The sequence below is a fragment of the Felis catus genome, chromosome B4, assembly GCF_018350175.1.
Source record: "Felis catus isolate Fca126 chromosome B4, F.catus_Fca126_mat1.0, whole genome shotgun sequence".
Lineage (NCBI taxonomy): Eukaryota > Metazoa > Chordata > Mammalia > Carnivora > Felidae > Felis > Felis catus.
Window position 1 is genome coordinate 105,788,329 of NC_058374.1, and position 12,192 is coordinate 105,800,520.

A 12,192-nucleotide genomic window follows, 5' to 3' on the forward strand; every position below is an offset into this window, starting at 1 on the left:
TTACCAAATCTGGAGGGTGCTCGAACAAAAGGCGACCTAAGCTAGTATGCAGGCACTTCGAATTGAAATATTTTTCGCTTTCCTCTTCTTTTCTTCTAGAAAGAACGTGGGATGTATTATCAGAGAAACTGTGTTCCAGATCCTGGCTTTGCCTCTTCTTAATCATAAAACCTAGAGTTAGTTGGTAAATTTTCTGAACCTCTTTTCTTCCTGTGCAACATGGAGCTCATAACATTTTTTACTGTTGGCTAAGTGCTGCCTATTACACACCTCTGCCAGTGTTCCTTTGACTCTGAACCTTCACCTGTCCACTCCTGAGCTGGACCAGTGTTGGTCTTCCATGCACTAGCAGAGTAGTTTCCCACACCATTTATTTTATTTATCTCCCTCAGTAGATTGTTCATCCACAGGCGAGTGGATCTCTGACTTGTTCACATTTACAGCATGTACACTATGGCATAGTTGATTCTTAGTTAAAATCTTTAGCCACGAGAAATCAGTCACAATAGCCACCTCACGCCATTGGACTCACTTCTCTGCTACCTTTATTCAGATAAAGTAGGGAATGATACTTCACAGATTCATTATATGTATTCCTGGACATTTCCCTGCTGTAGCACCCCACGGGACTATGTTCCTCCAAAGAATAGAGCAGGCTGGACAGGGTTGTCTAGGTGTGGTGATCATGATATGTGTCATTTTCTCCTCTGTACGTTTTTTGAATTGGGAAATGATTGGAATTTAATACATCAGTGTTGGGGAGGCTGAATTCATCAGATTGCAAGGTTTATGGCCTTTAGGCACATTGTGCCTCGTCCACTCATGTTAATTCTGTCTGGCCTAACAGCATATTCGCCCTTCAGAAATGTAATTATGTGGAGACTAATTAATGGGCTGTTGCAGTTATTTAGGTGACAGTGAAGATACAGAGGGCTTTAACAGAGCCATGAAGATAAACGTTGAGAGACAGAGTAAAGAGTTAGAAAATAAGAGTTTGTGGGTTTTGGAGACATTATAAAACATGGAATTGTGAGTATGAGTAAAAAGTCAAGAATGAGGGGCGCCTGGGTGGCGCAGTCGGTTGGGCGTCCGACTTCAGCCAGGTCACGATCTCGCGGTCCGTGAGTTCGAGCCCCGCGTCGGGCTCTGGGCTGATGGCTCAGAGCCTGGAGCCTGCTTCCGATTCTGTGTCTCCCTCTCTCTGCCCCTTCCCCGTTCATGCTCTCTCTCTCTCTCTCTCTGTCCCCAAAATAAATAAAAGTTGAAAAAAAAGAAATTTAAAAAAAAAAAAAAAGTCAAGAATGATAACCAGGTTTCTGATTTTGTAAATGTAGTGAATGACAGTGCTGATTGCCAAGGAGATATTTTTCTTCTTTTATTTATTTCATGTGTTTATCTTTTTAGTTATTCTTTTTCTTAACGTTTATTTATTTTTGAGAGAGAGAGACAGAGACAGAGACAGAGAGACAAAGTGTGAATGGGAAAGGGGCAGAGAGAGAGAGGGAGACACAGAATCCAAAGCAGGCTCCAGGCTCTGAGCTATCGACACAGAACCAGACGTGGGGCTCTAACTCATGAATTGTGAGATCATGACCTGAGCTGAAGTCAACACTTAACCAACTGAGCCTCCCAGGCGCCCATCTTTTTATGATTGTTGAGCAGGAGATGCTGCTCTCAAGTTTTGGATGTGTTGATTTTGAAATTCCAGCGAGCACCTAGATTGATGTAGTTCAGTAAGCTGTCAAATATAAATCTGGATGTCAGGAGACCAATCACTACTTCAGAATTGAGAACAGTCAGTATATACATGAGCTACATGTAAGCATGATGTCATGTGGAGACAGTATTTATGAAGAAAAGAGAAGAAAGGCAAAGTCTTTTAAAGTACCAGTCGTTCAAAGTAATGTAGGGATGTTCTTCAAGAGACACTTTTCTTTATTCTCTGTAGGATGGTTCCAGGTCAAGAGAACTAGGGGAGCCTGGTCTCCAGGAAACAGGGGAAATAGTTTCAGGAAGGAAGAGGAGTTTCACAGTCACAAATACTACAGTTGTGTGGGCAATTCATATAAGCACACTATTTGGAGGGGATTGGGGGTTGATAATTAGAACCTAAACTGGATTTAGGGTTAAATGGGATTTGAGTCATTCGACATTTACACTATAGACCATTCTGAAAGGAGGAGGAGGAGGAGAGCAAAAGGGGGCAGAGGAGGATGCAGGAATGACTAAAGGTTGTAGGAGTTTTTCTTCCTCTCTGCTAAGAGACACATAAACTTTTTTTTTTTTTTTTTTTTTTTTTTTGTAATTTTGAAGCAAAGGAAACTGTAGTGGACCAAAATATTGAAGATTTTAGATAAAGAGGGGCTCTTGGAAGCATTTTGATTTCTAATGAAGGTAGAAAAAAATAGAATTGAATATATGACAGTCATTTCTCCTCTGGTACCATCAGCTTTGTGTCAGAGGTGTAGGACCTTGTTATCTGAGTCTCAAAGGAAAGTGATGAAGGTAATTAAGGTTGTAGATAAGTTTCTGAAATGAGATTATGTATATGAGCTTAATTAACTGGAAATCCAGCATTTTGTCAATAAAATTATAGTTAGAAAGAAAATTATTCCTTTTTTGAAAAGCATGTGAATGTTCTTTCTCTTTAACAGTTTTATTATATTTATTTATTTATTTATTTATTTATTTATTTATTTATTTATTTATTTATTTATTTATTTATTTATTTTAAAGAGAATTGGGTCTTTACAAAGAGTATTTCATCCCTTTGTTAAAATTATTATTTATTTTAATTGAAGTGTAGTTGATGTACCATGTTATATTAGTTTTAGGTATATACCTACTTTTAAAGAACGTTGAACAGGGGTGCCTGGGTGGCTCAGTTGGTTAAGTGTCTGTCGATTTAGACTCAGGTCATGATCTCACTGTTACGAGATCAAGCCCCTCGTCCTGCTCAGCATTGAGCATGGAGCCTGCTTAAGATTCTCTCCCTCCTTCTCCCTCTGCCGCTCCCCGACTTGTACTTGCTCTCTCTCTCTCTCTCTCTCTCTCTCTCTCTCAAAATAAATAAATAAATAAATAAGTAAATAAATAAATAAATAAAAGCATTTGAACATTGTCTCAAGCTCTTGGATACTTCAGGAAACTTTTTTCTAGCAACTGAAAAGTATACTCAACTGCAAAGCATATCAATTTCCTGATCAAATTAATTGTTGCTCAGTGACCCCTGGTGGCTCAAGTCGGTTGAACATTGACTTCAGCTCAGGTCATGATCTTATGGTTGGTGGGTTCAAGCCCCATGTAGGGCTTTCTACTGGCAGCTCAGAGCCTGGAGCCTGCTTTGGATTCTGTCTCCCTGTCTCTCTGTCCCTCCCCTGCTCACACACTCTCTCTCCCTCTGTCTCAAAAATAAACATTAAAAAAATTAATAGTTGCTCAAACCTTTTTATTTATTTTTATTTTTAATATACTTTATTATCACATTGGCTTCCATACAACACCCAGTGCTCATCCCAACAAGTGCCCTCCTCAGTGCCCATCACCCACTTTCTCCTTTCCCCCACCCCCCTATCAACCCTCAGTTTGTTCTATGTATTTAAGAGTCTCCCTCCCTCGCTGTTTATAACTTTTATCCCCCCTTCCCCTCTCCTATGAAGTCTTCTGTTAAGTTTCTCAAGGTCGACATATGAGTGAAAACATATGGTATCTGTCTCTACTGACTTATTTCACTTAGCATAATACCCTCCATTTCCATCCACATTGCTGCACATGGCCCGATTTCATTCTTTATTGTTGCCAAGTAGTATTCCATTGTATATATAAACCACATCTTCTTTAACCATTCATCAGTTGATGGGCACTTAGGCTCTTTCCATCATTTGGCTGTTGTTAAAAGTGCTGCTATAAACATTGGGGTACATGTGCCCCTGTGCATCAGCACTCCTGTATTCCCTGGGTAAATTCCTAACAGTGCTATTGCTGGGTCCTAGGGTAGTTCTATTTTTAATTTTTTGAGGAACCTCCACACTGTTTTCCAGAGTAGCTGCACCAGTTTGCATTCCCACCAGCAGTGCAAGAGGGTTCCCGTTTCTCCACATCCTCTCCAGCATCTATAGTCTCCTGATTTTCAAACCTTTTTATAGAAATGTGCATTTATGGGGGCACCTGCGTGGCTCAGTCGGTTGAGCGTCCAACTTCCGCTCACGTCATGATCTCACAGCTCGTGAGTTTGAGCCCTGCGTCGGGCTCTGTGCTGACAGCTCAGAGCCTGGAGCCTGCTTTGGATTCTGTGTCTTCCTCTCTCTCTGCCCCTAACCCACTCGCATTCTGTCTCTGTCTCTCTCAAAAATAAAAAAAAATAAAAAAGAAATAAAAGAAATGTGCATTTATGTATCTATGTATGTGATGTTAATGTGCTTTGGAATGGTTTGATCTGTTCAGATGACTTTTACACAAATATTAGAAATAGTAAGGTTAATCTTTGCTAATGATACAAGTGAGCAGACTCTAAGTTTGAAATGATCTTCTTCAGATATTTTTTCAGTGATTCCCATTACATAGTAAGCTGAACATTTTAAAAATATTCTACAAAATGATGTGTTTTTATCGGTAGCCTTTTCATTTTGCAAAGGCCTTAGCAGCTGCAAGAGGTCTCTGCAGTTTGCGGTGGATAACAGCAGTACTCGGGCCCAATAAAGGTGCCAAATGTCTGTAAGATACTCGCTGATTACAAGAGAATAAGGCATAGGCCAAGAAGCTTCTGAGAGACCTTTTTGTACTTAGTCCAATTCCCTGACATTGTATTTTAATTTTTTAAAACTGTTTATTCATTTTGACAGAGAGAGAGAGAGAGAGAGACAGAGACAGAGAGAGATCCCAAGTGGAGAAGGAGCAGAGGGAGAGGGAGACATAGAATCCAATGCAGGCTCCAGGCTCTGAGCTGTCAGCACAGAGCCTGACGCGGGGCTTGAACCCATGAACCACGAGATCATGACCTGAGCTGAAGTCAGACACTCAACTGACTGAGCCACCCAGACGCCCCCTGACACTGTATTTTTATAGATATGATTATAATTGATTTTCATTTAGGTCATGAGGGTGGAATCTGGAATGACATATAATCCATGTGGCCACTGCCTTAGAAGCTTCCGCAGGAGACCCGTGGGGTTTAGGGGTCTGTAGACAAAAGCATGTCGTGTCTCACAACAGCGAAGTGAAATTGTCCCAGTGTTCTGAAATTCAGACTTATTTAACCAAATCCAGAAAATAAGGAAATAACAATGTGGGTAACCTTCAGTCTTTTTCTCTGTTCCTGTATAGTATCTGATTAAATTCTCTCTTTTTCCTGTTGACCCATATTACCTTTTGTTTCTCAGGCAGTCACGGACCAATATTTCCCCCGTAATATGGCTAGTCAGAGAGGCATCTCATGTTCTTGTGTGTGTGTGTGTGTGTGTGTGTGTGTGTGTGTGTGTGTGTGTTGCCTTAGACAAGTTTCCTTTCTGAAGTGATGAAAAATTGTGCACGCTCCAAGAAGAAATCCAGGTGGTGGGTCATTCCAATGGGAGAGGAAAACTGCTGGAAAGGGAAAAGTTCACTGGGAGTAAAGGGCTTTTTGAAAATACTTCTTAATACTTTCTAATGCAACATAAATGTAGCTGATACCTCTCCAGTATTTTCTCTCCTGAGGAATCATTTCCTTCTACTTAGAATTTATTTTTATACTACCAGGTCAGCATTTGTATAGCCCCTCTAACCATTTTTATTTTTGAAATATAAAATATAGATTTGTGGTTTTATGTATAGTAATGCAGTCCTCCAAATTTCTATTTCCTCCTGCAGAGGGTTACTTCTACAGGAGAACAGCAGGTTTGCGGAAGCATTGCATTATTACAAATTGGCGATCGGAAGCAGGCCTACGCTGGCTTGTAAGTAACATTCAAGTTGTTTTAAAACACCTCTTTCTTTCCTTCTTTTTTTTTTTTTCTTTTTTTTTTTAATTTTTTTTTTCAACGTTTATTTATTTTGGGACAGAGAGAGACAGAGCATGAACGGGGGAGGGGCAGAGAGAGAGGGAGACACAGAATCGGAAACAGGCTCCAGGCTCCAGGCTCCGAGCCATCAGCCCAGAGCCTGACGCGGGGCTCGAACTCACGGGGTTAGCGGACCGCGAGATCGTGACCTGGCTGAAGTTGGACGCTTAACCGACTGCGCCACCCAGGCGCCCTCTTTCCTTCTTTATCCATGAAAATTATCTTGATGAGTTACAGCCTCAGAGAGAAAAAAAACATGCTATTTCCATTTCTGAATATTTACCAGTTGGATTATAAGCCTCTCACAAATAGATCTCTCTCAATTGAATCATGTTTGATATCCATTTATCATTTTTAATGTATTAAGATGAATACAACTTTTAGTCCTCTAGCGTTTAAGCTCAAAATATTTTGAGCTCTATGAGGGCAATGACTATTCATAGTTTCTTCACTGACACCTGCACTCATTATTGCATTATTTTTACGTATATGTTTGTTCCCTAAGTATTTATCTTGGTTTTCTTATAAAATCAGAAATAATCCATAGAAATTGGGTGGCAGTAAGTATAACTTTATTGTAGTCACAGAGTGCATCATCTTCTCACGTTTGTATTTCCCTTTTTTTTCCCTCAGCTGCATATTTAAACACCGGTATTATTCTAATGAACCAAGGAAAGACAGAAGAAGCCCGACGCACGTTCCTAAAGTGCTCCGAGATCCCTGATGAAAATCTAAAGGACCCTCATGCACATAAGAGCTCAGTTACCAGCTGTCTGTACAACCTGGGAAAACTCTATCATGAACAGGGACATTATGAGGTCAGGCCAAAACCTCTGCCTTTTTCCTTCCCCCTTGTGCTTGACCTAGTCTCCATGTTTTCTAGCGTAAGATCTCATTGCAGGGACACGATGATCATTTAAGAAGTTAATATGAGTTTTTATTAAAAGAATTGTGAAATTCAGTTGGAAAAGAATGTCTGCTACACAACACTTAAGATTTCTTTACTGTGAATTTCTCGGAGCAGTTGTGACTCCTCTAGAAAGAGAAATAACATAGTTTCTTAAGCTTATTTGCCTGTCTTCTCTTTGATTTTATGCTCCAAGACACATTGTTATTGTTATCTCCACTGTTTGATGTTAAAAAAAAATACATTGCTTGTGCTCTGAGTATTAAGGAAGGGATTTGATGTTAATCCTACCCACTTATTTCTTTTTATAATAGGACTAAGATGAAAATTAATTTTATATTTTTAATTGGGATGAGAGGAAAAGCAATGGAGACAGGACATTGTACAGGAAGCTGGGAGGTGTGTGTACCCTTAATTTTCCATGAAGCATGCCTGTCTGGGTTTCTTCTGTCACATTTACTATCACTCCTCCTTCCCTTTCGCTCTCTCAAATCCATACTCTTATACCATGTATTAAGACTGCAGTATAAGGATGAAGATACAACTTTTTAAATAAATGCATTTTATAAACTCAGTGGATCTCAGTAGCCAGAAGATTTGTTAGTCACTATTTTGTTTAGAGCCTACCTGGTTGCTTGACTTGAAGTAACTACAGATTTTAGATGATTATGGGTAATTTCCAAATGTGAATTTTCCTATTTTTAAACTGAATAATCTACGTGAACTGGAGAACCTACCTTAAGATGATAGAGCATTGATAACATTGACTTCTCATTAAATTACATTTTTATATGGCCTATCTCTACTAACTGGGTTGAATATTTTCATTCATGGAATTAAGGTAGTTATGCTACCAAAAGACAGCTCAATCATTTTCCTCTAATGAAACTTTTAGAAATAGCAGTGGAAGGTTTTGATTTTGGAGGATGTTATTATTTTATTTGTAGTGCATATCACTGTACTTTGTCTCTTTTTTGTTTCCTAAATTAGGATGCCCTTAGTGTATACAAGGAAGCAATTCAGAAAATGCCAAGGCAGTTTGCCCCACAGAGCTTGTACAACATGATGGGTAAGTAAAATGTTAATATTGTAACTGATATTTCAGGGACCTGTGGAGAAATTAAAATTTGTGCTTCTATTAAACAGAAGTCTAGTAAATTAGATTATTACTCCTTACACACAAAAAACTTATTCACAGCCGTGTGATACATTCACATTTTCACAAAACACCCTTCTTCTTCTTCTTCTTTTTTCTTTTTTCTTTTTTTTTTTTTTTTAAGTAAAGTCTACCCCCAATGTGGGGCTCGAACTCATGACCTAGAGATCAAGAGTCGCATGCTCTTATTGACTGAGCCAGCCAGACATCCCGACAAAGCACACTTATTCTAACGAGAGCAAATAAATACATTGACATAGTGATTCTTAACAAATTGGCCAGATACCATAGTTGTTGCAAGAGACTCACAAACCCATTGGATGTGAGTGTTGGTTAGACTCTAGAGATTGAAATGGTGAATAAAGATTTATATTTTAATGATTTATCAAATTCATGATAATTTTTGATCATGTTACTTTCTTAATCAGAAAATTCCTACAAATAAACATGGTATGGAAAAGAGGGTAATGGTTTTGATGCTTATAAAAAATGAGAATAACTGAACCAACTTTATAGTTTTCACTGATAAGGTTTTGGATCAAAATAGGTTTTTTTCAGAGTATTATTTTAGAGTAAAGTGCAAGAGGTCAAGCACTAGAATTTCTAATAAAATAATCTAGCTATCGTCTGTGATTGATCTGTGACTGCCTTAAATTGTTACCATACCTATTTGATAGTAGACACAACTGAAAACTACGTATTCAGTATGTGTTTCTTGGAAAAAAAATCCCTACAGTTTAAGATACTCTGCCGATTAACTTTGCTATTTCCAGATAAAGGAGGGAAGAAAAAAGGTTACTTTTTTCTTTAAATTGCATATTTTTCTCCAAAGCACAAATCATAAACTCAGATTTTCCTTTCTCATTAAACTTGGTTAAATTGTTTAATATTTCTAGGCATATAAAATAAACAAGACTTACATAATCTTTAGGGTTATTTTATGCTTCTGTAGTCTTTGATTTGAGAAATTTGATACTGGCTGTATGGCTTGAGCACACACAACAAATCCCAAACCTTCCCAAACTAGAAAATATATAGCTAGCAAAGACACTCACTTCTTCTAATTTCTAAATGAGAAAAAAAAAATTAGAAATAGTTTAGAGATAGAATGAGACACAGGTCAGTAAATAGAAAAATAGTAATTTGGAAGGGGTCAATGTTTTCATCCCATGTCTCTGGGGATCCCACCCCAAGTTGGCCTGTGTAGCAGTGGAGAGATTTCATGATTAGGTGAAAAAGGACACTGGGATATTTTTAGTTGTGGTTTCTTTTTCTCTTTGGTATAATTACTGAAAGCTAAAAATCTAGCTTCATTAAATGTACTTTGGGTACATTTAGTACATTAGAACAGTGCCTTTTACTACCCAGCATGTTATCACCAATCTGTCTACCTAGCACATGTATCTAACCTGTATATGTGTCCATAAAGGGTGTGCCTTAGTATGTATAGATTTGTCAGTTGAATTAACTTTTCTGTATTAATGCTGGATGGTTATTCATGTCAAAATCAATATTAAAAGGATTGTTTTCTCTAGCTTTCTCAAGAAGGCATGGTGGTTTTAGTTCATGATTTTATTTTTTTATTTAAAAAAAGTTTTTTAATGTTTATTAATTTTGAGGGAGGAGAGGCAAAGAGTGGGAAAGAGAGAGAGAGAGAGCATGGGAGGGTCAGAGAGAGAGGGAGAGAGAGAGAATTCCAAGCAGGCTCCACACTGTCTGCACAGAGCCTGATGTGGGGCTCGAACTCGCGAACTGCAAGATCATGACCCGAGCTGAAACCAAGAGTGAGATGCTTCACTGACTGAGCTACCCAGGCCCCCCTTAGTTTATGATTTTATTTTTAACACTAATGCTCGGGAACCCTTGTTCCCATTTTTCCTGAATTTTCACATATGATGTCTTTCTTTAAACGAGGAAAGGACTCAGCTCCTTGGCAACAGACTGCATATGGCATCTTTATTGCTAATAGGAAGTGTGGTATTCACTATAGTGATTTCAGAAAATTCATTCAATTATTTTATGCAAATAAATTTGATTGAAAAGTCAGCTGCTACCTTGGGATCTGTCTCTCATATGGTTACACAGATGCTGAGCACACACAGGCAGCAAACGATAAGTGTGTCCCTGGGGTTATTGCTTAGTCCTTTGTCTTATTTTTCATTATAGAAAGAGGTCATTTTGCTCAAACTCTGAGAAGGCTTTGTGATGGGAGAATCCCAATATGATTTAACATTCCATATTTCTTCCATAATTATGGTGGCTGCCTTCTGTGTAATTTTAGGTGAGGGTCTTTCAGCTGAGCGGGTTTTGTAGTTTCAATTGTTCACGAAACTATAATTTTCTCAGGGTGAGTTCACCTCCTAATCAAATGGGTGAAATCCTCCGAGTATTTGCTTTAACTCCTAATACATTTTGATTAGCCTCCATTTGACAAGAGAAAAAATGGCCCAGGAGATAAGCTGCCCTATCAGTTCATCAGTTTCATTAGTCTGTCAGCATGTGCTGATTATCCTATCAAGTTTATCAACAGCCTTGAATGTGTTTTCTAATTCACACATTTACATATTATTAGTGCCCTTTAGGGATCAGTGATGGATTATAATGTCTGGCCACATTTAGCCTGTAAGTATTCATTTTTTCTCAGGGCTCATTCATTGACACTCTCACAACCACTACCCCCAAGCACTTGTGTTTATACATACAAACATTATCTTTTTTTCCATCTTATTTTGTCATTTATTTGGAGCTTAAAATAAAGGAGTATGTAAAAATAAATACAACTATATTTGAATGTTATTTTTAGTTTAATAACTCAATCCATTGCAGTTGATTTTCAAAACAACAAAACTCTCTAATTCTTTCATTTTCCCCTTGCTTTGAACATTTTATGAGAAATTTCTATTCTGTACGCTACATGCCAATAGTTTACTTATCCTGAAAACTAAGTGAGCATATTTTTCCCTCTTGTGTATTAACAGAAAATAAGTTAGATTAATTTGCTTCTCCACTTAATTTGTTCTGTATTTTATCCTGTTAATTTATTTTTTGCAACAGTTCATAAGGTAACTTAAAAAAAAACTATTTAAAATATACTTTCATTATTCTCTTGGATTTCATAGGACCAAGATGATTGAATAACAAACTGTTGAGTAACAAGCTATCCAAAATTATGTCAATAGCCAACATCCAATGATATAAAGCAGATACTAAATATTAGTTGATAAATAAGTAAACTTTCACCTAGCTGGCTTTTGTATTTAGCAAGGTGTTTGAATGTATGAAATATAAAGAGACCGTATCACAAAATAACTGTTAAAACTGCTCCTGGCCAGTTGTATGATTCCATTTCTGTGGGCCTCAATTTCCTCTTGAAAGGAAAGTATGACTATAGTCATATATACAGTATTCATAGTATGAAGTCACATAACCCCCACTCAAACTATGGCTTTGACACTTACTAAGTGACTTTGAGCAAAATACTTACTTGAATCTTGTTTTCCCATCAACAAGATGTCTGTAATAGTAGCATCAGTTTAAGGATTGACTGAGATCATGAAGGTAAAGTCTATTGGACCAAATGCCGAGCCTAGCAAATGTTTCATAATATTACCTTCTATTGTAATCACTGTCCTCTCTGAGGGACTGTAAGCTCCAATAGTCTTTGGTTGTATTCTGTCAGTTCTTTTGTTCTAATTCATTGTAGTAGGATTTTTCTTATAGATAATAAGATTTTGTCCTATTTAGTTCTGTCCTGTCTACAATTAATGTTTTTTCTCTTGAAGGCAACCACACTCAGAATCCTTCTTTTATCATTAACTGTGTTAACCAAAAGAGAAACAGCATACTAAGTTACTGCCCAATTAACTTAATTCTGTTAATAGAGTACACCCTCTAAATTAAAATTGTCATATTTAGGTTAGATTTTCTTCTCCCTTTCCTGTCATATCATATTTTCTCCCTAGACTTAGTCACAATTTTTCTTTATTCTGACATCTATTGTAGGCCTTTACTGAATCTCAATTTCTCCCCAAATATAGTTGTATTTTAGGATCATAGAATGTTAGAGATGGAAGATGCCTATCTTAAAAATCCCT

General features: G+C 37.6%; 1 protein-coding gene across 2 annotated transcripts in view; it reads left to right on the top strand.

Annotated features, from left to right (window-relative positions):
- TMTC2 (transmembrane O-mannosyltransferase targeting cadherins 2) overlaps nt 1-12,192 on the top strand; it is a 404,748-nt gene that overhangs the window by 244,821 nt on the left and 147,735 nt on the right. For both annotated transcript variants that reach the window (XM_019835295.3, XM_023257281.2), the window contains exons 5-7: nt 5,845-5,930; nt 6,669-6,853; nt 7,933-8,011. In XM_019835295.3, coding sequence (XP_019690854.1) covers nt 5,845-5,930; nt 6,669-6,853; nt 7,933-8,011 — 350 coding nt within the window. The remainder of the gene's footprint in view (nt 1-5,844; nt 5,931-6,668; nt 6,854-7,932; nt 8,012-12,192) is intronic.